General features: G+C 35.2%; 1 protein-coding gene across 8 annotated transcripts in view; it reads left to right on the top strand.

Annotated features, from left to right (window-relative positions):
- dbnlb (drebrin-like b) overlaps nt 1-14146 on the top strand; it is a 35782-nt gene extending 21636 nt beyond the window's left edge. Inside the window, exons 9-15 of one of the 8 annotated variants that reach the window (XM_081350058.1) lie at nt 1841-1906; nt 2519-2633; nt 4182-4274; nt 9299-9370; nt 9593-9696; nt 11299-11377; nt 12610-14146. In XM_081350058.1, the coding sequence (XP_081206184.1) occupies nt 1841-1906; nt 2519-2633; nt 4182-4274; nt 9299-9370; nt 9593-9696; nt 11299-11377; nt 12610-12746 (666 nt within the window). In that variant the 3' untranslated portion in view covers nt 12747-14146. The remainder of the gene's footprint in view (nt 1-1840; nt 1907-2518; nt 2634-4181; nt 4275-9298; nt 9371-9592; nt 9697-11298; nt 11378-12609) is intronic. The other 7 variants (XM_081350059.1, XM_081350061.1, XM_081350060.1 and 4 more) reach the window with 7 other exon arrangements.
- Nucleotides 14147-26269: the final 12123 nt, after the last annotated feature.

Below are 26269 nucleotides of genomic sequence, written 5' to 3'. Positions count from 1 at the left end.
CGAGAGGCACTCAGGAGAATCGACTTACAATTGATTTTAGTATAGTTGGGTGTTAGCATGTTGCTAAGCTAACAGTAAAATACACTAATTACTACATACTTTAAGCGAAATCGAAGAATGTGGCGTCATTTCGAACAAAATCAGGCTAAAATTAAGTACGTTTGGGGTTTGAAGCGGTTTGCCAAAGCAAACTTTTAGGAAAAAGTAAGTTTAAGTTTAAACTCCTTCGAACTGCCATTGGTCTGTGGTGATGATGTAATGGGTAGGTGTGTCTCTGAGGCTCCGCCTTCTTTGACATGGAAACCTCTCCGGTTCATTTCTTTTGTTCGGTTCGTCGAGGTCCGATGCGAATAAAACACTGAAGAGCCGCTTTATAAAAGAAACTGAAGTTGTAATTCTAACTGTTTTTCATGTTCAATACTGTAAAGCTGCTGCTTTAAAGCAATCTACTGTGGAAAGTGCTATATAAATAAACGTGACGTGACGTGACTGGACTGCTGAATTGCAGAGCTTGTGCAAACACATCCACAACACATCCATCAGATGCTTTCTACACTCCTGTTTTCTCACCGCTGTCAAATGGGTGGTCAAATAGTTCAATTTAAAATAGTTAAAGAATACCATCTGTACCTTTTTGAATTGAATGTATTTAAGGGATAGCTCACGCTAAAATGGAAATTAAGTCATCATTCACTCACCCTGGTGTTGTTCTAAGGCAGTATGCCTTTCGCCTTTCTTTTTCGGACCACAAAAGGAGATTTTTTTTTTAAGTGTCCCGCTCGCGCTCGTCCATGTTATGGCAGTGAATAGCATCAATTTTTTTAAAAAGATGTAAAAGTTTCTCAGAATGATCCCATGCGACATGACATGTATATATATTCCAAGTGTTCTGGGGGTATACAATATGATTTGGTAAAAAAAAAAAAAAATAATAATTTAATGTATTAATAAACGAAAATCCTCTGTGCGTTAATAAGACTCTATTAGCACCGCAGTCGCTCCAACTCGCCCAGGAAAAGCACACAAGTTATGAGATATCAAGATTAATAAATACTTAACAAGAAATACAATGCCGAGAAATTGTGTTCATGTATCCATGTAGTTTCTTCACTGAGTTGAATATCTCCGGACCGGATCTCTGTTTGTCTGATGACAGTCACAATGACAGTTGAGATGTGAAAGCAATAACTTCGTTACGACGAACACAACAGATATATCCACCTCAGAGAAGAAAGTACATTGATTGTTTTTAATGTTGCATTTTTATTCATCTTGAACTTGTGTGAGTCGGAGTGAACTGTGGCGCTGATAGAGTTTCACGAACGTGCAGTCGGGCACAGAAGATCAACGGCCAAGCTCAGGATTTTCCTTAAATAATACTTTAAATTTTGGTTTGTTTTTCACTAAATCCTATCGTAAACCCCCAGAGCACTTGGAATATACGTCACATGTCGCATGGGATCATTCTGAGAACAGTTTTTAAATCTTAATGCTGGTCGCTATTCACTGCCATTATATGGACAAGCGCGAGCGGGATGTTTTATTTCTCCTTTTGTGGTCCATAAAAGAAAAAAGGGCATATGGAATTAGAACAACACCAGGGTGAGTAAATTATGATTTTAATTTTCTTTTTTGAAAAAGGGGTGAACTATCCCTTTAAGTATATTTATATATTCAACTTTTCTCTTGTCCACCTTCTTGGGTGGATTTTTAACTGAGCTCTGTGAAAAAAACATGCAATTCTGCTCTAGAATTTGGAAGAAAGCATCTAATATGAAACCTCAAAACTAGGTTTTGTAACGGAATGATGTAAGAGTTAAAGTGTGCTGCTGTCCATCAGGAGGAGGAGGAGAAGCAGGCGGCGCAGAAACCCTTTAAGCGTGGAGAGTCGGTGGAAAAAGCCAACGTGAGTGTGAGGAAGCATCAAACATCTCTTCTGGCCCTGGACTGAAGGACTTCTAACTTTCTAACTCTTTCTTTATACAGTGTGGTAGTGTCCGTTGCTGCTGAGTCTGACTTATAGCTTTTCTGGCTTAATCCCAGTTTATAAACCTGTTGGTTCCGGTCATGAATGCTAATTTGTCAGTGCAGTGTTTGTAATTTGCTCTCCACTGGTAAAATACACACTTATAAGTATGAAGCATTGGAACATATTAAAATGTAATGAAATTACATCTTGATAACGCGTATCAGAAAACCAGTGTGCTTGTTTTGGCAACATAAGCACAAAAGCATGCATGATGCAATGTAAACATCTACTATATATTCTTTTGACATGCTGTTTTTTGACATTATGTAGATTCGGATGCAATAATGCCAGTCACGCATACTTAAACTCAGATGAGTGGTTTGTAGATTGGGATTTAGCCTAGTTCTCTCGCTGTTCTCCTGTTTTCCTCTTTCAGTATATAACCACTTTGGTTCCCTGGCTCTTATCTTCTCCATGTACTGTCATCAGTGTTATCAGTCGTGATACTCCTGGCTACTTTTAATGTTTGTGTGTGTGTATTTGTAACAGGAAGCTGCGTCTCTCGTTTCCCAGCGCTCCGTTAATCCCAGAGAAATGTTCAAACAGAGAGAAATGGGAATCAACACTTCTAACAAAGACAACTCTCAACTCAGTCCAAAACCAGGTACCATTTATCTGTTCACATGCTTAAGCCAACACACACACACACACACACATACATGCACTATATGAGTAAAAAAAAAATTATTTTGTTGATTATTCTATACATTTATATATATTGGGTTCACGCATACCTAAGTACTTTTGACATGCTATTTTTGCTACTTTAAACATATATACTAATAAATAAATAGAATAAAAAGAGAATAAAGAAATGTAACATCTAAAAGTATAGTATTACATTTGTATAAATAACTATAAATATCTAACTATAAATATATTATTTATCTGCTTGTATAAATATGATTTATCTGATCAAAACCGAGAGAACCAATGAAATAACTTATTTTTAGCATAGTAAAATAAAACCTGTAGCTGTAGTGTGCCTTTTTTACAAAATAATTTTGTTGGATAAACACCTTAACCAAGTTTAGTGTTTTGACCTTCCCTCATATTTAAAATATAAAAAAAATATATAATATTTTCCACATATTTTGATGGTTTAATCAAACTTGTAGGGTCATTAAAAACTACTATTGTATATATCAATTTAGGCTTGAATATATTAAAAAATGTATTGTTATATATTTTTAAAATATTGATACTTTGCACGTGACGTCAGTTGTACTGGCTGTCGGGCAAGAACGTCATTCTCTAGCAACGAAAAGCAATAAACTAATCAAGGATCTTGCCAGGACGTTGCCAGTTTTAATATACAAAAGTTGGTGTTTTGAGGTGTACACGACATATCAGATAGTTGTTGTGCGATTGGATGCACTAACCGCGTTTGTTGCCTGCCAGATATCACGTGACTGCAAAGTATCAATATATATAGTTGTACATCTGTGCAAATGTAACTGTAAATATATAACTAAATTATATGACATTATGTATTTATATTTGGATTATTTATATTATATATATATATTATATATAAGATCTGAATATATATATAGTATATTATTATTATTATTATTATTATATAATAACAGTATATTTAATAAATAGGAATATGTATAGTAATGAATCTGTATAAATATATAGAATAAAACTATAGAATATACAAACTGAGATGATTAGTGGTTATAATTAAGCTTTATATGTCATCCGGATAATAAATAAATAGAGTCTGATTTGAAATGTGCACATTAGCCGTCCTGATAAGATCTCTACAAGCACAATTTACTCTAAAGGAAGTGTTTTATTTAAATGCCACAGTATTTGCATGTTAAATTTAGCTTCCCCTATTGCTACGTGGGTCATGTTTCAAGTAGCTTTCAAACACGTTTAAGGAATGCCCTCGTCTGTCAGATAGGAGGTATTTTCCAGCGCATGCAACCGCTAACTCCTGAATGTTGGATGTTCTGTGGTATTTCCCATTCTCCCGTTGTTCTCCGGCCATTTCAACCATGTTCGTCTGTCTGAAACTCGACACTGTCATTAAACACCCTGCAGATCTTCTGTCTAAAACAATGTTTGTGGTCTCTAACACCGTCAGCCATCTGTCAGCTTGGGTTTCTCTCTTTGTCGTTCTCTGTTCTGTGTGTCTCAGGGCGGTTGAACAGCCCTTTTCTGTCCAAGCAGTCATGTGACCCAGAGCCATTTCGCTCTCCTGTGCGTCAGGCCTCGCCTTTAAAAGCCAGAGGTACATAAACACACTTATCTCACACTGGGAAAGGTTTGGTGTGTTATCTATCTCCATGCTCTCTCTCACACACACACTCACATTCACTCTCTGCCTCTTTGTGTGGTGCTTTCATGCTCTCAACTAACATCTATTCACTTTCCTCATGCTTGCTGTATCATTCTACCTTACACCTCAATATAAAGGGCTTTGGATTTGATTTTCAGTGTGTGAGCGTGTCTGAACAGCTTGCTGTGTGTTTGCCTTGTGCACTTAAAGGAACAGTTCACCTCACACAAAATGTGAATATTTGAAGAGTATCTCTTTTCATTACAATGCAAGTGAATGAAGGACAGGCACGTTCAAGCTTCAAAGGATCACAGTAGTCGATCCTCATGCGTTTCATTTCGGGTCTCCTGGAGTCTTTCTGATGGTTTTGTGCAAGCAACAGATTTAAATGTAAGATGTATTGAGATCAAGAAGAAAAAGGGCTAGATTTACTAACTCTTTTGACGTTAAAAACTACTGTCAGGATTTACTAAAGACACGCAGTGAAATATTAGCGATGAAAGGTCATGAACGGGGTTATTTTTGTTGCTGAGTTTATTGCATATGCAATTGTAGGAGTTTTCCTTTCAGATGCAAAATGTATGTGAGGAGAGAATTCATGCGTCATGCTTTGTGATTTAATAAGGTTTGCAGTAGTCAGTCTAATGGTATTTGCACCATTATGCAATGCATGTTTTTAAAAAGCATGTCTGAACCCATTTTGCGCTTGACGTGCAGCGATAGTGGAAGGATTGTGATAGAGAGAGAGGACATTCTCCACTCGTGTTCAGAGGAAGGTTTATTTGCCAAGCCATGTTATTTTTGCTTCTTTTATATCCTCTGCGTATCTGTGTTGTTAGATCACCCGCTCCTGATTATCATCGGCTCTGCTTGTTTGTGGCCCAATGCAAATTAGCCTGGGTCGTTCCTGAAATGAACTGCTGCGTCTGTGTACTTTAATTTGTGCATCATCAGTGATTCGCTCGCAGATGTTTCCACTCCCATCGGGGCTGTTATGGGATGTTGGTCTCATGCTTATTTGGCCCTGAGGGGTTGTTTACACCTCATTGGTTTCAGCAAAAAAAAACTTGAACTTTTTATGCATTTTGGCTGTTCATTTACACAGTAAAGGCGTTTTGGGAGCCTGAAAACACAAGCTTTTGAAATCAGGTTTCATAGTGCAGGATTTTGAAAACAATACCGTTATCCTCTCCATGTAAACTACATGTAAAAAACATGAATTTGTGACGTCATGCATATTACATGTTCAGTATGCGTGTAGTGTTTCTTTATAAAGTGACATACAGCGATTTAGACGTTTTCACGGATCCTTGTGAACGGGGAGCAATTCGACAAAAATGTTGTTTGTACGTGATAACGGAAAGGAAAAAGGTTTCCGTTTTTACTACATCGTTGTCATAGCCTGGCTAATGTCAGACCACTTTCTCTTTGAGACGTGGTCTGGATACTACATGTTCATTTTCTCGTATTTGAGGCGTGGTTTACAAATGCCCAGAGCCGTTTATTGGGCGCTACAAATGTCTATCAAATGCGCCTGTACGTAGCTCATAGCCAATCGTTTCAAATTATACCAGATGACGTATGTAGAGCGACAGATATTCAACGAAGAAGACGACGATGGGTCAGAGATTTATGTGTACACCAGAGAGTCCTGCACGGGTCCGATTTTGTAAATCCGCACCGACCCGTTTTCCAACAGCAGCACTAATAAAAATCTGCACCGACCCGCTTAAAATAGAACCGACACCCGACCCGCACCCGAAATAAAATCAGTTTAGACTATCACATTATAGACACACTTACAAAAATGTTTATTGCCAGGTCATACAGAAGTTATTACACGACAATTAACACAAGGACAACTTCAGCCGAAGCTGTCAAAAGGCCGATACATGAAGAACATGGCTAACGTTACCACACAAATCGAACAGACGCGGCTACACCACTATGCCACGCAATTTCGTCTAGCCTACATTTGACAATTTTGGGTTCAAACACGCCCTGCACACCACACATACTAACAGTGTTAAATATGAAAAATACCGTTCGATAGAACTGCTTTACCAGTTATCTGCGTGCTTCCTCAGGGATGAAGTTCCACATTTGCGGCTATCCAACACGAAAATGTTTGCAGCAAAGCTTTTTACAATATTTTCTTCAGATAACTCCAAATTTCTCCCACACACTGGACTTGATTTTTGATGACGTATTGTCGACAACTTTACAATCTCCACTAGCTATTCTTTTCTTCAACTCCTCAGCATCCATCTCGACGACTGCAAGCAGATCGCGCGCGCGGTTATGATGAATTTTTAAAAGTGGAAGTAGCCTAGGTAACGTTATAGATCCTGGGAGGGCGTGGCGCGTCGGCACAAATAAACTGATGTGGATTTTAAATTATTTTATCAACTTGAAATACAGGCAGATTTTTGTAGATGTGTTTGCTTGCTAAACTAAATATGCATATATTTTTACGTCTGTCATGTTGGATCCATAGATAAACAAACTGCTTCGGTGTGTCGCATGTACTTCGTCATCGTCTTGCTGCTCCCTCCCCGTTCTGTGATTGGTTCCCTATTTCAGGGGAAAAATTAGCCCATGGTAGCCAGACTACCTTGCAGCGTGAATAAAATCGCGCTGCTCAAGGCAGTATGGGGAAACCCAGGCTATCGTTGTCATGTAAACGTACCCTAAGTCTACTTTCTTCCCCTTAGAGAGCTGTTAATTGCTGTGACTGAGTGAGTTGAACTAAAGAACCAAATGAATAATTTGGCTGCTTTTGTGAATGGGATCAAACGATTAATTGGAAAGATCATACTCAAAGGAATGGTTAGGTCATGATTCATGAATTAGACATCGCTACTTTTCCACAAGCGTGCCAAGAAGGACTTGGAATATAGTGCACGAGTCATATGGACCATTGTCATGATTAGGGCTGGGTAAAAAATTACGATTTTAATCGATTCTCATTTTTACGATCCGATATCGATTCTTAAATCCCGAGAATTGATTAGGCTAGTCATCCTGTTCTCAGCGCGCATCCCATCCAATAAATCGCAGTAATCTTTGTGCTTTGTTACTATTGATATGAAACAAAGTCTCAGATTTCAAATTACGTCCATTTTCTTAAGAAATTCAAAAGCATAAATAGCGTTTTGTCGCTGTGGCGTGAGATCGCTCTGGCTCAGCTCAAGAGAAGCACATGATCTTCTCTTCCGCCTTAATAACACCAGTTACAGCGCCAAATAAACATGAATGAGCATCTGAAAGTGTGTTAAAAGATAGAGGACAACTTATTGAAATGACATGGAATCAATCAGTGTTTCAACCGTGGAAAGACGTCAGTAAAACAGCTTGTAAACAATGTCATGTGACGTCACATTTACCTCAGAAAAACCATATCCAGTGACCATAAACTCGTTATTCAGCTGGAAAAATGAACTCTAGAGAGGAGCATTTTGAATATATGCACCATATTACATATTCATTATAATCTTTAATGTTCTTCAGTATTTAATGCATGTTTGAATAAATCTGGCAAGTTTTTATGACAGACACCATTTAAATGTTTATATTTCATATGACTTTATTATTATAAAAAAAAAAAAATAAAAGTGTAATTTAAGTGTTTGTATACAAATCATTTTTACCTTCAATATTATACTAGGCTAATGAAGCCTATAATAGGCTACAACTGACTCCCATAGTTTACAGCATTAGTGAAGAGATTTGTTTATCCAAATAATATCCTGATATCCAAAATAATCCATATTGAATCGAATCGTATCGAAATCGAATCGAATTGCAAGCTTGTGAATCGAAATCGAATCGAATTGTGAAATTTATGTGTATTCCCAGCCCTAGTTATGATGCTTTATGGTGCATGCTCCTTTTTTGTGTGTTATTTTGGAGCTTGAAGCCTCAGTCCTCTTTCACTGGCCAGAATATTCTTCAGAAATTCTCCTTTTGTGTTGCATGGAAGAAATGGATACAGTTTTGAAATTACATGAAGGTGAGTAAATAATGACACAATTTTCATTTCTCTGTGAACTGTCCCTTTAAACTGATTAATCGACTCAAACTAGGGCTGGCTGTTATGATGGTACACTACTGTTAAAGTTTGGGGCCAGCAGGAGTCCTTTAGCTCAACAGGGCACAGTGATATCGTGAAATATTATTACCATCTCAAACAACTGTTTTCTACTTTAATATGTTTTCAAATGTAATTTATTTCTGTGATCAAAGCTGTATTTTCAGCATCATTACTCCAGTCTTCAGTGTCACATGATCCTTCAGAAATCACTCTAATACGATGATTTGCTGCGCAAGAAACATTTATGATTATTATCACTGTTGAAAACAGTTGTGCTGCTTCATAGTTTTATGGAAACTGTATTAAAAAAATCCAGGATTCTTTGATTAATGTAAAAAAAAAAAATTATTATGAATGTCTTTACTGTCACTTTCAATCGATTGAATACATCCCTGCTGAATAAAAGTATTGATTTCTTTCTGAAAAAATGTTTTGACCCCAAGCTTTTGAACAGTAATTTATAATCTGTGCAACATGTAGAAATTCTAGATCTTTATTCTGCAGTTCCAGAAAATTATAGTCCACTTGGGTTTGAATATGGCTTGTCAAATCAGAATTATTGTGATTAAACCCTATTTTCTTTTCTTTTAGTCACAAGTGTGATAATAATAAAAATAATCTGATCTTTTACTTTGCATCTGTCAAGCTCCAAATAAAAAAGTAAAACACTAAAATGAGACGAAGATCTCTTGTAAAATAACTGTATTGTGATCTATGTGGTTACTGTGATATAAAAAACGACATTCGTACAGTGACATATTTTGGTCATACCGCCCTCAAACTCATCTGTGTGTCAGAATACAGATCCTGCGCTCCCAGTGTGTGCTTGTTACCATGCATGTGTGTGATTCTGGGTGTTTCCATGCGTGTGTGTTTTGAGTAGAGGCCAGTTTTGAGGAACAACCCAGATCTCAGTATGTGGAGCCAGAGGCAGATCCTGAGCCAGAGTATGAAGGTGGGATTCATACACACACACACACACACACACACACACACACACACATTATCAGCTCACATCAGTTGTTTGGCTGATACGCTGTCTCATTTCCTTGTCATTCTGTCATCATCAGCCCTTGTCTTTGTCACTCACTCAGATGAATGTCAGCACCACCTTGTGGGGAAGGTGTGCTGTTACAGGAGACAGCAAATAATCACTCTCTTGTCTTTTATATCTCAGATGTACAAGCGGTCAGTGATAATTATGACCTGCCTGTAGAACAAAAGCAGCCACAATATGAAGCAGTAGTGGAACCAGATGCCATCTATGAGGAACCACCACAGGTACCAGAACTAACCACTTCTGAATTAGATCAACAACAAAAAGTAAAACCTAGAAAATAAAAAGCCTTACATGTGAATGTTAAGCTATTATATGCGTGTTTAGTGTTATTTTACACTATTATTATTATTATTATTGTGAATTGAGATGAGAAAAATGCATTGAAGAACCCATGAAATCACTTGAAGTTTTCTGTCCTTTGTTGAAGTGTTGTTACTGAAACGGGATGTTTCAATAGAGCATATCAGCAGGACATATGAAATATTTATCTATTTGTGTGTGTGTGTGTGTGTGTGTGTGTGTGTGTGTGTATGTGTAGGCATGCATGTTTGCATTTATTTATGTTTTATTTTTTAAACTTAATTGAATTTAATTTGAGGTGCACCGATGTATGAGCCACTGATATTTATTGGCCGATTTTTGATCAATTTACAACCATCAGAATCGGTTATAGCATGAAAAAGGCTGATATAAACCAATGGTTTTGATTATTTAACAGTATTTATTTCTGTATTTCAGCATTTTTCTCTGGGTAAGACAATTAAAAACTTGCAAAAAATGTTTTAAATCTGTACAGAATACAGCAGGGCTTGATAATAAGGACTTCATCAGCTTGAACGATTGATCTGATCAGGCCAGTGCTGCACGAAAGCTCATCCTGTGCATGTGTTTTTAAGCCTTGTGAATTTAAATATTCAAGCGCAAGAAGACGTGAAAGAACTCGATTCTACTCACTGAGAAGGTTTTTGTGCGCACACGTCTAAAGAAACGCTTATGTAACAGTATATTGGATCCGTGCAGCTCTTAAAGTGACAGCAGCCTAATAATCCTGCTGTCTGCGTTTTAATGTTAATCAACTAAAATCTCTCACTGCTCTTGATTAAATAACTTTTGTAACTTTAATAAGGATTGATATATTTAATTTATAAAGCAGTGTTATCTTACATTTGATTACCTGATTCAGTTTATGCACCAATCTGCCAATCCATGTTCAATGAATATAATTTGATGATGAACAATAGGGAAGACCTCGTTAAGGTAATCCATGTGACTCTCGTGGTTGAACCTCAATTTTATTAAGCAACGCAAGTGCTATGTTTGCGCAAAAAAAAGATAAACATAATTTACCTCTATATTATATGAATTCAGTTAATAAGACATGCTTTTATTAAACCATTAAAATGGAATCCAGAAAACCTAAAACACAAAACGCAGAATTTGGTAAAAATAAAATGGAATTTGACCCAAAAAAACACATTATTAGGACCTTAAACATGTCATTTTTGTTCAAGTTTTTATAAATTGATGTTTAATTGTATATTTCATTATTTTAATTAATTAGACATGCTTTTTGATTACTAAATTATTTAACCATTAAAATTTTGTCTTAAATTTTAAAAAATTTAAATGGAAAAAACAGAATTTGGGGAAAAATTATACGGAATTTGGGAAAAATATAAAACTGATTTCGTAGGGCCATAGTCTTCTGGGTTTGGCACGTGATGAGGCTGAGTAATTAATGACATAATTTACATTTTTGGGTGAACTATCACTTCTATTTTGAATGTGTGTGTTCTTGTGTGTTATTTGTGAATCTTTCACAGGTGGAGGAGCCGAACACAACGTACGAGACAGCGGTAGATCGCGGGGTCTGCGCCCGGGCTCTGTACGACTACCAAGCCGGTGAGTGTTGCTTTTACATGATAAACACCAGCTGCATTTACATGGACCCTAATTACCAGATTGTAATCACAGTCGGAATAAAGTGTCACATGTAACCACGGAATTGGCCAAATCATATTAAAATTTCATTCGGATTATAAGGGGTGGTTTAATCCTTCTCTAACCCGATCAAGAGAACTGTAAAGTTCTGCACATGACGTGTGATGCACAGAACGAGCTGCTTTTGTTGAATGAAGTGTCATAAATCCTCCTAAAATCCTCCTCTCTCTCGTCTGGGAAGAGGAGCGGGACAACGTTTTCAGTCCTCGTTTCAGACCCTCATCCACAGACGCCTTGGTTTGGGCAGGAAGGGGCGTTTTAATGCTTGATAATTATAAGCAGCACAACACAACGGTTCATGTGCTTGTTGTTCCCTAAATCAGGACCCGAAATAGATCAATATTAAAGTCACCCTGTATAAATAATTGTATCCCTTAAAACTCGTCTTTGATCATCAAAATGACGTATTTAAATTATTTTTTTCGTCATGCCTTAAAATAGCTTGAATGTAAATCGACCCTCTTGCCTCGGTTCTGTGAATATGCAAATGAGCCCCGCCTCCACTCTCTCACTCAGCTCAGAGATCCACTCGTTGACGATCACACGTCGATCTGATTGGTTACAAGGTAGTTTGTGACGTCAGAAACACCAGCGATTTCAAAGCGTGTTTTTGAGACTGTCTTTGGTTCACTGCCGTTTTAAGGAGGAAATACTCAGCAATGGTGTCGACTTATGAATTTACACATGGTTTGTCTTAAAGCAGATTAAAAACACCACATAGACACATAAACAACATTAAAAACTTGACTTTCACCACAGGGGGACTTGTGTGTCGCATGTGGCGCTTGGCGAGTGTTAATTTGCAGTCAGTCAAATAATAATCGGATGAGGTGGACACCAACGCAACGACACCAGACGTCTTTATTGACGAGCGCTTGGTTAGAGATACTCGCTACCGTCGTTTAAACGAGTACAAAGATGTCGAGCGACTATATTTGCGTATGTAAATCTGTCAAATAAAGTATACTTTGGAAGGCTGTGCGTTTGACTGTGCGCTCACACGGGGCATCAGCGTCATAACTGAAGTGCCTTAAATGACTAAAATGAAATCTTATCTGTAATCTGATCTTAATGTGTGTGTGTGTGTGTGTGTGTGTGTGTGTGTGTGTGTGTGTGTGTGTGTGTGTTCTCAGCTGATGACACCGAGATCTCGTTTGACCCGGATGACATCATCACAGGCATCGAGATGATCGATGAAGGCTGGTGGCGAGGATACAGTCCGGATGGACATTTCGGGATGTTCCCAGCAAATTACGTCGAAGTTATCTAGCGCCGCTCAATGTATCCCCCTCGTCGGAGTCGCACCGCATCGATCTGCAGATCTCGACGAGCCAAACGGGTCCGCTATATTTGATTTGAAAGACTAAAGCTAAAATCATGGACCAAAAGGGTGACGATCACGTGACCAGGGAGGGGGGTATTTAAACTGAGGTTGATATTTCATACTGTATTGGTAGTGTCTTGTTCATTTTATTTCAACTCAAGCCGTTCTAATTTTATAAAACCAATACTCTGAGTTCACGTGTGCTGGCAAAAGCGACATGCCGGATTCCTGCGAATCAAATCAGTGCTTGTGGTGACATTCCTGTGACTTGCGAATATCCTTTTAGATTGAACCTTTTCTCAGTGTTTTTGAAGACATTCCTTCTGAACGTTTCAGTGCTAGTCAGTGTATCGTTCCAGAGATGTTTGTGGTAGTCCGAACACATCGGTCCTGTTTTTGCCTTGGTTTCTGCCTTCTTTTCTCCACAAGCCCGAGCGCGACTGCCTTGCTTTCTTGAGGGATCACAGCACAGGTGTTGAAATCTGTAATGAAATGAGTTTATTTGCTGTGTTCTATACGGCACATGTTTAAAATCATGGATGCGGCTTGAATATTACGGTTGTTGATATCATTTTAGACGTGCAGTGAGTGATTTAATGTGACCTCAGCTTTCCCGTCTGCTCAGAAATGTGGAGAATATTAATACTGTGATTTTTAGGTTTCAGGGAACCATCGTTCTTTCATCATCTTTGCCTTTGGGTCCCGGTTGGTGTTTAGTTTTTGCCAAGGCTCAGAGAAAGTTCACTCACACACTTTACTGTCAGTGCTGTGCCAATACGAGAGTGTGAGAAGTATTTTTGAGGAAATGTGAGGTTTCATTTTTAACAAAAAATAACTGTGTCATCTCAAAGTCATTCAACGCCGGTGTAGTTCCTCTCGAGAGCTCATTGTCTGGACAACATTGTAACTTCAATTAAAAGAAATAAATAAAGAGTTTTAAGGCTGAAGGAAAGTTGCTGCTTGGTGGTGTTTGAGATTCTTCCTTTGTAAAGCTTTATTAAAATACGCACTAAATTGAACAAAGACAGTTGACCGTAAATGCCTTTATAATGTTAAAAAAGCACCTGCTCTTTTGAATTTCTTTTTAAAAAATACTGAGAAAAAAAAAAGTTTTGAACATTGATAATTATCATAAATGTTTTCATCATATTTGAATGATTTCTGAAGGATCATGTGACACTGAAGACTGGAGTAATGATGCTGAAAATTCAGCTTTGATCACAGGAATAAATTACACTTTACTGTATATTCACATAGAAAACAGCTGTTTTTAATTCTAATGATATTTCACAATATTATTGTATTTTTAATCAAATAAATGCAGCGAAGAAAAATCTTACCGACCCAAACATTTTGTGTGAGGAACAAAGTCATTTGCCTGTTGAATATGCACAAATTTCAGACCTGAAGATCAATTGTGAATAATGAGAAGGGAAAAAAATGTTTTTTGTCATTTTTGGAGCTTGAAATATGTATTTGAAGTTGACAACACTTGCCATAAATATTGTGGCCATGAATTAACAATTCATTCTCGTTTTAATAAAGCATGCGGCCATGCTGAAAGAATTAGTTTCCTCATTTTTATTTAACTAAAACAAGGGGAACGGATTATTACAGCATGGCCAGGATTTAGTAAAACAATTTAGTAGCCTAAGTCACGGGAACGAATTGTTAATATACATATTTTTTCATGAGCGGGGCTTTGTATCATAACATTACAATTCTGCCTACTTTCATAACCCATTTTGCATTGGAAAGGGGATAATATGCTATAAAACCTTATTTTGCATAAGAAAGAAAAAGCCTAATCAACAATTGTTAATTTTTAAAGGAAAATTTGACCCAAACATAATTTTTTACCCTCAAGTTGTTCCAATCCCACGACTCTCTCTGTTCTGTGGAACACAAAAGGAGTAATTCTGATTAATGCACTAGTTATTATGATTGTTGTTTTTCCATGCAGTTTCAGTGAATGGGGAGCGAGGCTTTCAAAGGGATGTAAATGATCATAAGATGTTACAGAAACTCAATTAATTCATTTTACTATCTCAAATATACATCTAGCTGTTGAAAGTCATCTCTGAAGGTCATTACACATTCAGTGTCCCTTTCCGTGTAGAAAAGATGAACAGATTAACAGTTTCAGCTCATTATGTTCAACAATCGACAATCCTCATGAATGGAAACGAAGCGATTTAGTGCGTCTCAATACTGAAAATGCAACTTCGGTTCACTTTTTCTCTGAAGGCGACAGCTGATCTCCGATGTAAACAAACACACTTCGTTACCAGGGAGTATTTTTCTCACGCAAATTGCCTGTCATACATGACCACAGCCACAGTTGTAGAGATCTACGACCTGTGTGTGTCACACACTCAACGGGTTTCCTGGAATAAGCGAAATCAACATGGCCGTTTGGGGATTTTTTTTCTCTTTTGCTCTATAACCCCCAGTTTCATTTTCAGAAGAAAAGAGACTGTACTTTTCCCCCTTCTTTAGAGATCACAATCGTCTTGTTTTTTAACTGAAAGTTTAACTGATGTTATTCACTTTTTCCATCCATATTAGCCTACCTTCGATCCCATATCCAGTCTGTTAGTGCTTTGAGATGTGGTATTTATAGATGCTGAGAGAGGTAACTGTGGGACATGGAGTTATGATGCAGTTGAGCATAATATTAACTTTATTTTGAAAAGGGAAGTAAGAAATGTCTTGATGGAAAATATCGACTCACTTCTGCAAAAAGGGCAGCGGAAGTCCTTGCTGACCCAGAGATAATGTCAGTACTGGAAGATCATCATCAGCTATATTTCCATCTGAGCAAAGCCTTTTCTTTAAATAAAATTAGACTAGATTTATTTTTTTTTCATATGTGACCCTGGACTACAAAACCAGTCACGTGGGTAAAATTTTTTAAATTGAGATTTATGCATCATCTCTGAAAGCTGAATAAATAAGCTTTTCTCTGATGATGCTTTCAGATGATGTATAAATCTCAATTTCCAAACATTAACCCATGTGAGTGGTTTTGTGGTCCAGGGTCACTAATATGATACAGTTATAAAATGCAAAACACCAGTGTATCATATTTGTTAGGATAGGACAATATTTGGTCGAGATGCAATTATTGAAAATCTGGAATCTGAGGGTGCAAAAAAATCGAAACATTGAGAAAATCTCCTTTAAAGTTGTGCATTTATGTTGGCGATTGTGCTGCATTCACTCACAAAAATAGATGTTTTATATATTTACGGTAGGAAATTTACTAAATATCTTCATGGAACATGATCTTTACTTAATATCCTAATGATTTTTAGCATAAAAGAAAAATCAATAATTTGACCCATACAATGTATTGTTGGCTATTGCCACAGATATACCTGTATAACATGTGACTGGTTTTGTGATCCAGGGTCACATATTCCAAACTCATTTTCTTGAGGAAATATAGTTTTTAAAATATATAGCCTAATAGGTTTTTGAAACTGATTTCCCCCCACATATTTTTGAAAAAAAAAAAAAACACAAAAAAAACATTTATAGGCCAATCGATGTGGAACGTATTGGTTCCTTTTATGTTTTGTATTGATCATGTTTTAGGAATTTGGGAAATTTCTGATTTCTGAGAATTTTGACGTTTGTGTATGTCTCATGAGACTACAAGCAAATTTGTTCTCTGAACTGGAATACCTACTCAATGTAAAACTGTTCACTGCAGTAATGTAACTTCTGAATCGAGTCACACAAAACCACACACAGCATGAGTGCGTTCATGCGTTACTCATTTAATTCCTAACATAAGCGTTATGATCTTAGACCAATATCAGAATCAAAGCCTAGTCGTTTCATACCATAACCATACATGAGTGTAATATCCAATGTTCTCACAGGTGAAGTGTGTCTATATAAGGGAATACTTCATAGTAAATATAAAAGGCATTACCAAAAGTTAACTTTCTGTGTAATGAATTTTAAACCACAGTGCAGACAATTATGATAAATATAAATATTTATGTGTACTAATGTAGACTATCAGCATATTTGAATATTTATAGTTTTTGTCTGAACTGTGATAGAAAAGTCCATTACTTATTTGCTGCTTATATAGCCAGATCATTCGAAAATGAATGTAAATCTGGCAAAACTGGTCACATTTTGCTTAAAACATGAAAAGAAGTTTTGTTTTGTTTTCAGCAAAACAAATTTTAGGACAATAAAGACTTTTGACATTATTTAATCATAATTAAACACATTTTCTCTCAAATTAAACAATTAAACACAAATTCTAATTACTGTAATGCATCTGAGCATTTAACTTTTGGCTTTTTTTATTTACATTTTTTCAATGGTGATTCTCAGTATACATATATATATATATTTTATATTTTAAATTGGCAAAAAATAAAGACATCAGTGCTATCATGATATATAAATACTTTTTCAATTTATAAAGCATTTTCATGTTGCATTTATGAGGATGCAACTTTTTGGCACTACAAAAATGTGTATTTTACAATGGAAAAATCTTTATGACACTTAAAGGGTCATGAAACCCCCTGTTTCAGCACCAGTCAGTTCTCAACAAAGTTTTGAAAAATGCTACAATAGTGGGCGTGGTTAAGATGCGAGAGAACCTCAGACTGTAATCAACTGATCTACTGATGTTTTCAGACTGTGAAAAAACTAGCTATCAGGTGTTTTCAAATCTCATCTGAAATAATTACTTTTTTGATGTTGCAAGGTTTGATGTTAATCTAACGCATTACAAGTAATGTGCATTTCAGATTACTTTTTTAATGTAACGAGTAAAGTAGCGCATTACAAGTAATGTGCATTACATAATCAGAATACTTTTTAATGTAATGAGTAAATAACATTACAAGTAATGTGCATTACATAATCAGAATACTTTTTAATGTAACGAGTAAAGTAACATTACAAGTAATGTGCATTACATAATCAGAATACTTTTTAATGTAATGAGTAAATAACATTACAAGTAATGTGCATTACATAATCAGAATACTTTTTAATGTAACGAGTAAAGTAACGCATTACAAGTAATGTGCATTACATAATCAGAATACGTTTTAATATAACGAGTAAATAACATTACAAGTAATGTGCATTACATAATCAGAATACTTTTTAATGTAATGAGTAAATAACATTACAAGTAATGTGCATTACATAATCAGAATACTTTTTAATGTAACGAGTAAAGTAACATTACAAGTAATGTGCATTACATAATCAGAATACTTTTTAATGTAATGAGTAAATAACATTACAAGTAATGTGCATTACATAATCAGAATACTTTTTAATGTAACGAGTAAAGTAACGCATTACAAGTAATGTGCATTACATAATCAGAATACGTTTTAATATAACGAGTAAATAACATTACAAGTAATGTGCATTACATAATCAGAATACTTTTTAATGTAATGAGTAAATAACATTACAAGTAATGTGCATTACATAATCAGAATACTTTTTAATGTAACGAGTAAAGTAACGCATTACAAGTAATGTGCATTACATAATCAGAATACTTTTTAATGTAATGAGTAAAGTAACATTACAAGTAATGTGCATTACATAATCAGAATACTTTTTAATGTAACGAGTAAAGTAACGCATTACAAGTAATGTGCATTACATAATCAGAATACTTTTTAATGTAATGAGTAAAGTAACATTACAAGTAATGTGCATTACATAATCAGAATACTTTTTAATGTAACGAGTAAAGTAACATTACAAGTAATGTGCATTACATAATCAGAATACTTTTTAATGTAATGAGTAAATAACATTACAAGTAATGTGCATTACATAATCAGAATACTTTTTAATGTAATGAGTAAATAACATTACAAGTAATGTGCATTACATAATCAGAATACTTTTTAATGTAATGAGTAAAGTAACATTACAAGTAATGTGCATTACATAATCAGAATACTTTTTGATGTAACGAGTAAAGTAACGCATTACAAGTAATGTGCATTACATAATCAGAATACGTTTTAATGTAATGAGTAAAGTAACATTACAAGTAATGTGCATTACATAATCAGAATACTTTTTAATGTAACGAGTAAAGTAACGCATTACAAGTAATGTGCATTACATAATCAGAATACGTTTTAATGTAATGAGTAAAGTAACATTACAAGTAATGTGCATTACATAATCAGAATACTTTTTGATGTAACGAGTAAAGTAACATTACAAGTAATGTGCATTACATAATCAGAATACTTTTTAATGTAACGAGTAAAGTAACGCATTACAAGTAATGTGCATTACATAATCAGAATACGTTTTAATGTAATGAGTAAAGTAACATTACAAGTAATGTGCATTACATAATCAGAATACTTTTTGATGTAACGAGTAAATAACATTACAAGTAATGTGCATTACATAATCAGAATACTTTTTAATATAACGAGTAAATAACATTACAAGTAATGTGCATTACATAATCAGAATACTTTTTAATGTAATGAGTAAAGTAACATTACAAGTAATGTGCATTACATAATCAGAATACTTTTTAATATAACGAGTAAATAACATTACAAGTAATGTGCATTACATAATCAGAATACTTTTTAATGTAACGAGTAAAGTAACATTACAAGTAATGTGCATTACATAATCAGAATACTTTTTAATATAACGAGTAAATAACATTACAAGTAATGTGCATTACATAATCAGAATACTTTTTAATGTAACGAGTAAAGTAACATTACAAGTAATGTGCATTACATAATCAGAATACTTTTTAATGTAATGAGTAAATAACATTACAAATAATGTGCATTACATAATCAGAATACTTTTTAATGTAACGAGTAAATAACATTACAAGTAATGTGCATTACATAATCAGAATACTTTTTAATATAACGAGTAAATAACATTACAAGTAATGTGCATTACATAATCAGAATACTTTTTAATGTAACGAGTAAATAACATTACAAGTAATGTGCATTACATAATCAGAATACTTTTTAATGTAACGAGTAAAGTAACATTACAAGTAATGTGCATTACATAATCAGAATACTTTTTAATGTAATGAGTAAATAACATTACAAGTAATGTGCATTACATAATCAGAATACTTTTTAATGTAACGAGTAAATAACATTACAAGTAATGTGCATTACATAATCAGAATACTTTTTAATATAACGAGTAAATAACATTACAAGTAATGTGCATTACATAATCAGAATACTTTTTAATGTAACGAGTAAAGTAACATTACAAGTAATGTGCATTACATAATCAGAATACTTTTTAATGTAACGAGTAAATAACATTACAAGTAATGTGCATTACATAATCAGAATACTTTTTAATGTAACGAGTAAAGTAACATTACAAGTAATGTGCATTACATAATCAGAATACTTTTTAATGTAATGAGTAAATAACATTACAAGTAATGTGCATTACATAATCAGAATACTTTTTAATGTAACGAGTAAATAACATTACAAGTAATGTGCATTACATAATCAGAATACTTTTTAATATAACGAGTAAATAACATTACAAGTAATGTGCATTACATAATCAGAATACTTTTTAATGTAACGAGTAAAGTAACATTACAAGTAATGTGCATTGCATAATCAGAATACTTTTTAATGTAACGAGGAAATAACATTACAAGTAATGTGCATTACATGTTTAGATTAATTTGTTTGATGTAATGAGTAATGTTACATACTATAATAACACAAATACATTTATTTACAGCCAAAAACGTTACTACATATGAAGTATTTTCAAGAACAACAGTCACAGTGATGGTATGAATTGCAGCTGAAATATAGCAAGTGTACGCATGATGTCCAGTTTAGTGGAGAGATGATCAATCAGAATTTCCTCCAAATCTAAAATCAATACTTGGAAGATTTAACAATGATAAGACTCCTTAGATGTTACTAATTTTTTTTACCAGCAAGAGTTTCTTAGGATAAAAGGAATGGATGGATATTCCCGATCAACTTGGCCTTTTTGACTGGCTGTTTGCTGTCTTGGTTTGGAGAAAAAAAAGTCCACATACAAAGGCTTTGCCACTTGGTGGCAGTGTATAGGATGAAGCACTAGGGTTCACTGTAGGGGTCAATGTGCAACTGTGCCATCAAAACCCACGCATATGCAAGAAAAAGGCATTTTAATATGTTTCCATTGTGGTGGCCTCAATACATGAAAGGGTTAATAACTTTTAACGCTTACATTGCATGAATTATTATGAGACACCAATGAGTCATCAATGTACTAGTACGAGACGTTGACAGACGCATTTAAACCTGGAAGTTGGAAATCGCTCAGATTTAGATTTAAATTAACAATCAAAACTAACAGATGATAACATTGCCTTCAATGATGATCAACACCCACGTACATTTGGTTTAGGGTTTCATAGATTTTCATTCAGATTTATTACTTATCAAAATCAAAGTATAATTTCTTGAGATCTTATATAAAAGACATACTTTTATTTAATATGTTTGATCGTTTTTCTCATTTGTCTATGGGTGCACTAAACTTTATTATGCTGTAAAATGATGAAATCATATCAGCGTCGGCTGGCGAATGAGTCAAATCAGACTTTGCAGCTTCAGTGCAAAACTACCAGCCCGTCACACTTCTTGTTAACTCTTAACGTCTGTTTTCTGCTCCAGTACCCCTCCACATCTTGTTCTTTGTTGTTACCCCTCTTTTTGACTCTGTATCTCTCACTATTTGTCTCTCTGACATGAATAAACGGGGAATTTCTGCAGTCTCTGAATCTCTGTTCTTCCACTCTCCTTCAAAGCTCTGACTTCAGTATTTCTTCAGTGACTCACTGACGCAAACGTTCGATGTAAACGTTCTTCTGTCATCTGCCCACTCCAGGTTTAGCCTCCAGCTTCAGATTCGAGTCAGCAATCGTATTACGCTCAGTGACCCTCCGCACCCAGACTGGTCAGCGTGTGATAATGTCTGTTCATTTGCTGACAAAGCTGAGCTCCGCCGTGAGGAAATGTATTAGTCAATCCAATGGACTACTGTAAAACTGGGTTGCTGAATGAGAAATATTTCCAAACTCGATTTTTCCATTTTCTGACGTGAATGGTGAATGAAAACGTGAATGGTGCTTCCCCAACGCAGCATTCGCCGCCACAATGCTTGTGATTTATGTGGTTGCTATGCAGTTGCTAGGGTGCTCAGAGCGCTTGTTTACTGGCCTTTGGATCCTTCCTTTTTCACCTGGTTGATCGCCCACCAGATGGAAATCATAAGTTTGGTTATTTTCCTAAATAAGGAACATGAGACAGAAGTTAGGGATTTTTTTTTTTTCAGGTAAAAGCAGAGCTTGACATTAACACCCGCCAAATGCGTGTGTATTTCAGCAGTGTAACGCATGCAGTCACTCCTACTAGACACTTAAGTCGGGTTCAATTTCATATTTAATATATACATTTTTCAACTGTAGTCTTTTAAAAAGGCTTCTGAAATAATAAACTAAGTGCACTGTCAAAAATATTGATTTTTCAATACATATATATACTGAAATATCTGAAACTCTTCCAATACTCATTTTCCGCAGAATAGACACACGATACCAGCGTCTCTCTCTCAGCAAATGACACAAACCCGCCTCTCCTCACTCACTCCTTTCATTTGCTCCGGATGAATATTGCTGGTGTTACAGAGCTTTAATTCGCCGTGGGATTGCGAGTATTGTGCATAATTTTACTCAGATTTTATGCTCAAACACCCAAAGTACGGCACATAAAGCTGCCTCTCAGAACTAAACTGAGTTATTTTTTGCTGCTAATTGCACTTAAACGGTCAAACACACACAAAATAATGTCAAAATGCAGGTCTTGGCGAGTATTCACATAAACACAGTCAGTTTTAAGTGAACGTAAACAGTTGAGGAAGAGTGTGTAACAGTATAATGGACCCGTGCGTCCGCTCTTAAAGTGACAGGAGCCTAATATTCCGGCTGCCAAATTATGACATAATATTAAAAATATCTAAATGGCAGTTTTTCCCCATGGTGTCGATGTCAAAATTGTGGCCAGTGAAAATGCTGAGTGGCGAGTAACTTTGGAAAAGCACTAGTCACAGCGGATGCTGAGCAATGTCAAGCCCTGAGTAAAAGCAACAATAGTAGTGATGCTCTTCTCTAACCAACATCTGGATACCATAAGAATATCATCAACAGCACACACTGAAATAATTGCATCCTTTATCAGTTCATTTGATGGCGAGTTAGTCAAACGTCTATGTCCACCTGATCCAGAACAGCAGCTTTTGTGAGCTATTGTGAAACTCTGGTGTGATCTCAGACTGAGTAAAACCAGAACCTCTCAAATCGAATATGAAAACACAAGTCATAAACTCCCTAATTTCCATTCCACCCGATATCAACATAAGAAATTTCATACTCCCCAATAAGTCGTGATACACACACTGGTTCATGGCGCTCAGGACGGAGGCGGACGCCTTCACTCCCAGTAACAGGGAGGACGGATGTTTTGTCTAATATTTCACCTGAGAAACTCCCTCAGAGCGATTGGCTCTGGGCTGAAAACTGTTATTGTGACATTTAAAGGTTAAATATGGTTAAATGTCAGGAACTATGCGGGCAGGTGAGAGAGGCCCCATCCATAAACGAGACATCCGAAACTTCGACAGCAAGACGAGTTCATCAGCGCACGAAGACATCATGCCGGTACATGACATCTGGCAGCTTCAAAACAAAGACATCTTTTTTCTCTCTAAAATCACGATGGGGCTTTCCGGTGTGCTTTTTTATAGTTCACGCTTAATATAAATAAAAAAACGTATGCACTACATAATCATGGTCAAGTTATGACAGAATGATGGCTGTAATGGTGATGTTTTGCATTTAGCGGGGCATTTCCCCACATTCTCTGTATATATCGTCATCCTTAAAACATGACCCTCCTGAATCTTTCATTATTATTTTGACAATGGTCACATGTCCATGAAGCATATTTAATTTCATATTAAATAGGACTAATTCCAGTCACTATGAGTGCAGAAAATCTGCAATTCAGAAAGTCTTGCAAAACATGTCTGTTCCTCATAAAGATGAAATGTTAAAAAAAAAGTTGATTATCAAATATAATTTAAGTTATATAAATTGTATTTTGTATTTGGTAACCGTTTAAAAGCTTGTTTTGTATTAACATTAAACAAAATTAAATTAAATTAATCAATAAAATGAAAAACCACTATGGCACTGGGTAACAGGTTTGAATGTATAATCAAGATATCACTCAATATGGACCAGTTAGTGTGAGACTAAATGTTAGTTTGCAGATAACGAAAAACTTACACCACTGTTCAAAAGTTTGTGGTTGGTAAGATTTGTTAATGTTTTTGAAATAAGCCTTTAATGCTCAACAAAGGCTGCATGTATTTGATCAGAAATACAGTAGAAACGGTAATATTGTGAAATAATATTATTACAATTTAAAAGAACTGTTTTCTATGTGGATATATTGTCAAATGTAATTTATTCCTGTGATCAAAGCTGAATTTTCAGCATCATTACTCCAGTCTTCAGTGTCACATTATTATCAATGTTGAAACCAGTTGTGCTGCTTCATATTTTTGTGGAAACCATGACAGATTTCTTTTTCAGAATTCTTTGAGGAATAGAAAGTTCAAAAGAACAGCATTTATTTCAAATAGAAACATTTTGTGGAATTATAAATGTCTTTACTGTCACTTTAGATCAATTTACTGCGTCTTTGCTGAATAAAAATATGAATTTCTTTTACACAAAAAAAGGAGAAAAATCTTATACAGTAGACCTCAAACATTTGAACGGCAGTGTATATTTCCAATTAACTGATCATAGATTTAGATCATTCTTTTACTACAATAACTTGGGTAATAGGGCAGACATCCGATCTTATGTGTTTAAAATAATTTAATGTTACATTAAAATTAGAATTTTTTAATATTATATATATTATAATTATATAATATTATATATAGCTAGTACTTTAACTAGTAGTTCAGGTATCTAGTAATAATAGTTCTCACAAAAAATGGGATTAACAATATACTGATAAAAATTGAGTGCTTGATGCTGAAAACAAATTTCCCATAAAAAAGCGCTATTTTGCAGAATTGTCTAATTATTTTAGTAATTGTTACAACAGTCATTTATAGATGAAGTTTATCTCCATCGTGAACTAAAGGTAATGTCATTTTGCAGGATTCTTGTTATGCTAAAATTCAGTATAGTCCCCTTTAACAGTTTCTGAGGTTTCGGTAGCACAATACTGTCCTGATTATCATTTTCATAATAAATACAAAGGGGAAAAACTGAGATCAGTACTTTCACCAGTGCCAGGGTGAAAACCCCTTTCTCAACTTGTGTTTCCAGTATGTGTCAGGTTTTTAAAGCTCTTTTGGCCCTGTACGGACATTTAGAAAACAAGCTTTTTCAGATTTCTCTAACAATGTTCAACAGTGTATATAAATGCATCAGGTATTTATGTTTATTTAATAATATTTTGACAAAAAAATAATAATAATCATGGCTCAACTGAAATAACGAACCAAGCCAACTGAAATTAGAGGAGGGGGGAGGGGTCGAAACTGTCCTTTTGGTTAGTCACCATTTTAATCATATTTTAGCTTTCCTATTATAGTAAACCTACATATTCACACTTCGTGTCACATGACACGTGTGAGGACTGTCTGTTTTGCCGTGCTAAATTTAGCACTGAACACATTGAAAATGCATCATACACATGATATTTTAAAGTAGGCTTTTCTTAAGCAAATTATGGAAAATTACTCACCCTCTGCGTTAAAACATCTCTTGGTCTGTTTATCAGCAGCGCCAAAATGCAAATTCATCACGTGACGACGTATTATGCAAATTAGATCGGCGGAGACTTTAGGAAATTTGATTGAATTTATTAATTTATTTACAAAATAACCATTTCTAAAATGTATTTAAAAATATTGAAATACTTATATGTATATTTACTTTCGTGTTGAATATAATTTATTTGCAAAACTGTATAAGCTAGACCTCACAGGAGCGCCGTCTTTGATTTTTAAAGGGAATCAATGAAAGCGAGTTGATGCTGTGACCGAATCCGAAATCGCCCCCTATAACTTCAAATATAGGGCATTACTCGAGGGGACGTCCATTTGTAGTGGTGTACAAAACGTGGTGTAATTGAGTGCACTCATTCTATCCCACACTGCACCGCAATAATTACGAGTGGTAATAATTACGCTCACTCGTTTTCATTCACTCCTTCAAGTGAACTGTATTAGTGGACTAATATACAGTAGGTAGCAAAAGGGAATAGCACACGTCCTGAAAAGTGAAGCCAAAGCGTTTTGATCATAGACAGTAAAAGAAATGGACACAGCGACCC

Source organism: Scardinius erythrophthalmus (genome assembly GCF_964197995.2).
Source record: "Scardinius erythrophthalmus genome assembly, chromosome: 20".
Classification (NCBI taxonomy): domain Eukaryota; kingdom Metazoa; phylum Chordata; class Actinopteri; order Cypriniformes; family Leuciscidae; genus Scardinius; species Scardinius erythrophthalmus.
This window is presented reverse-complemented; position numbering and strand designations above follow the sequence as displayed.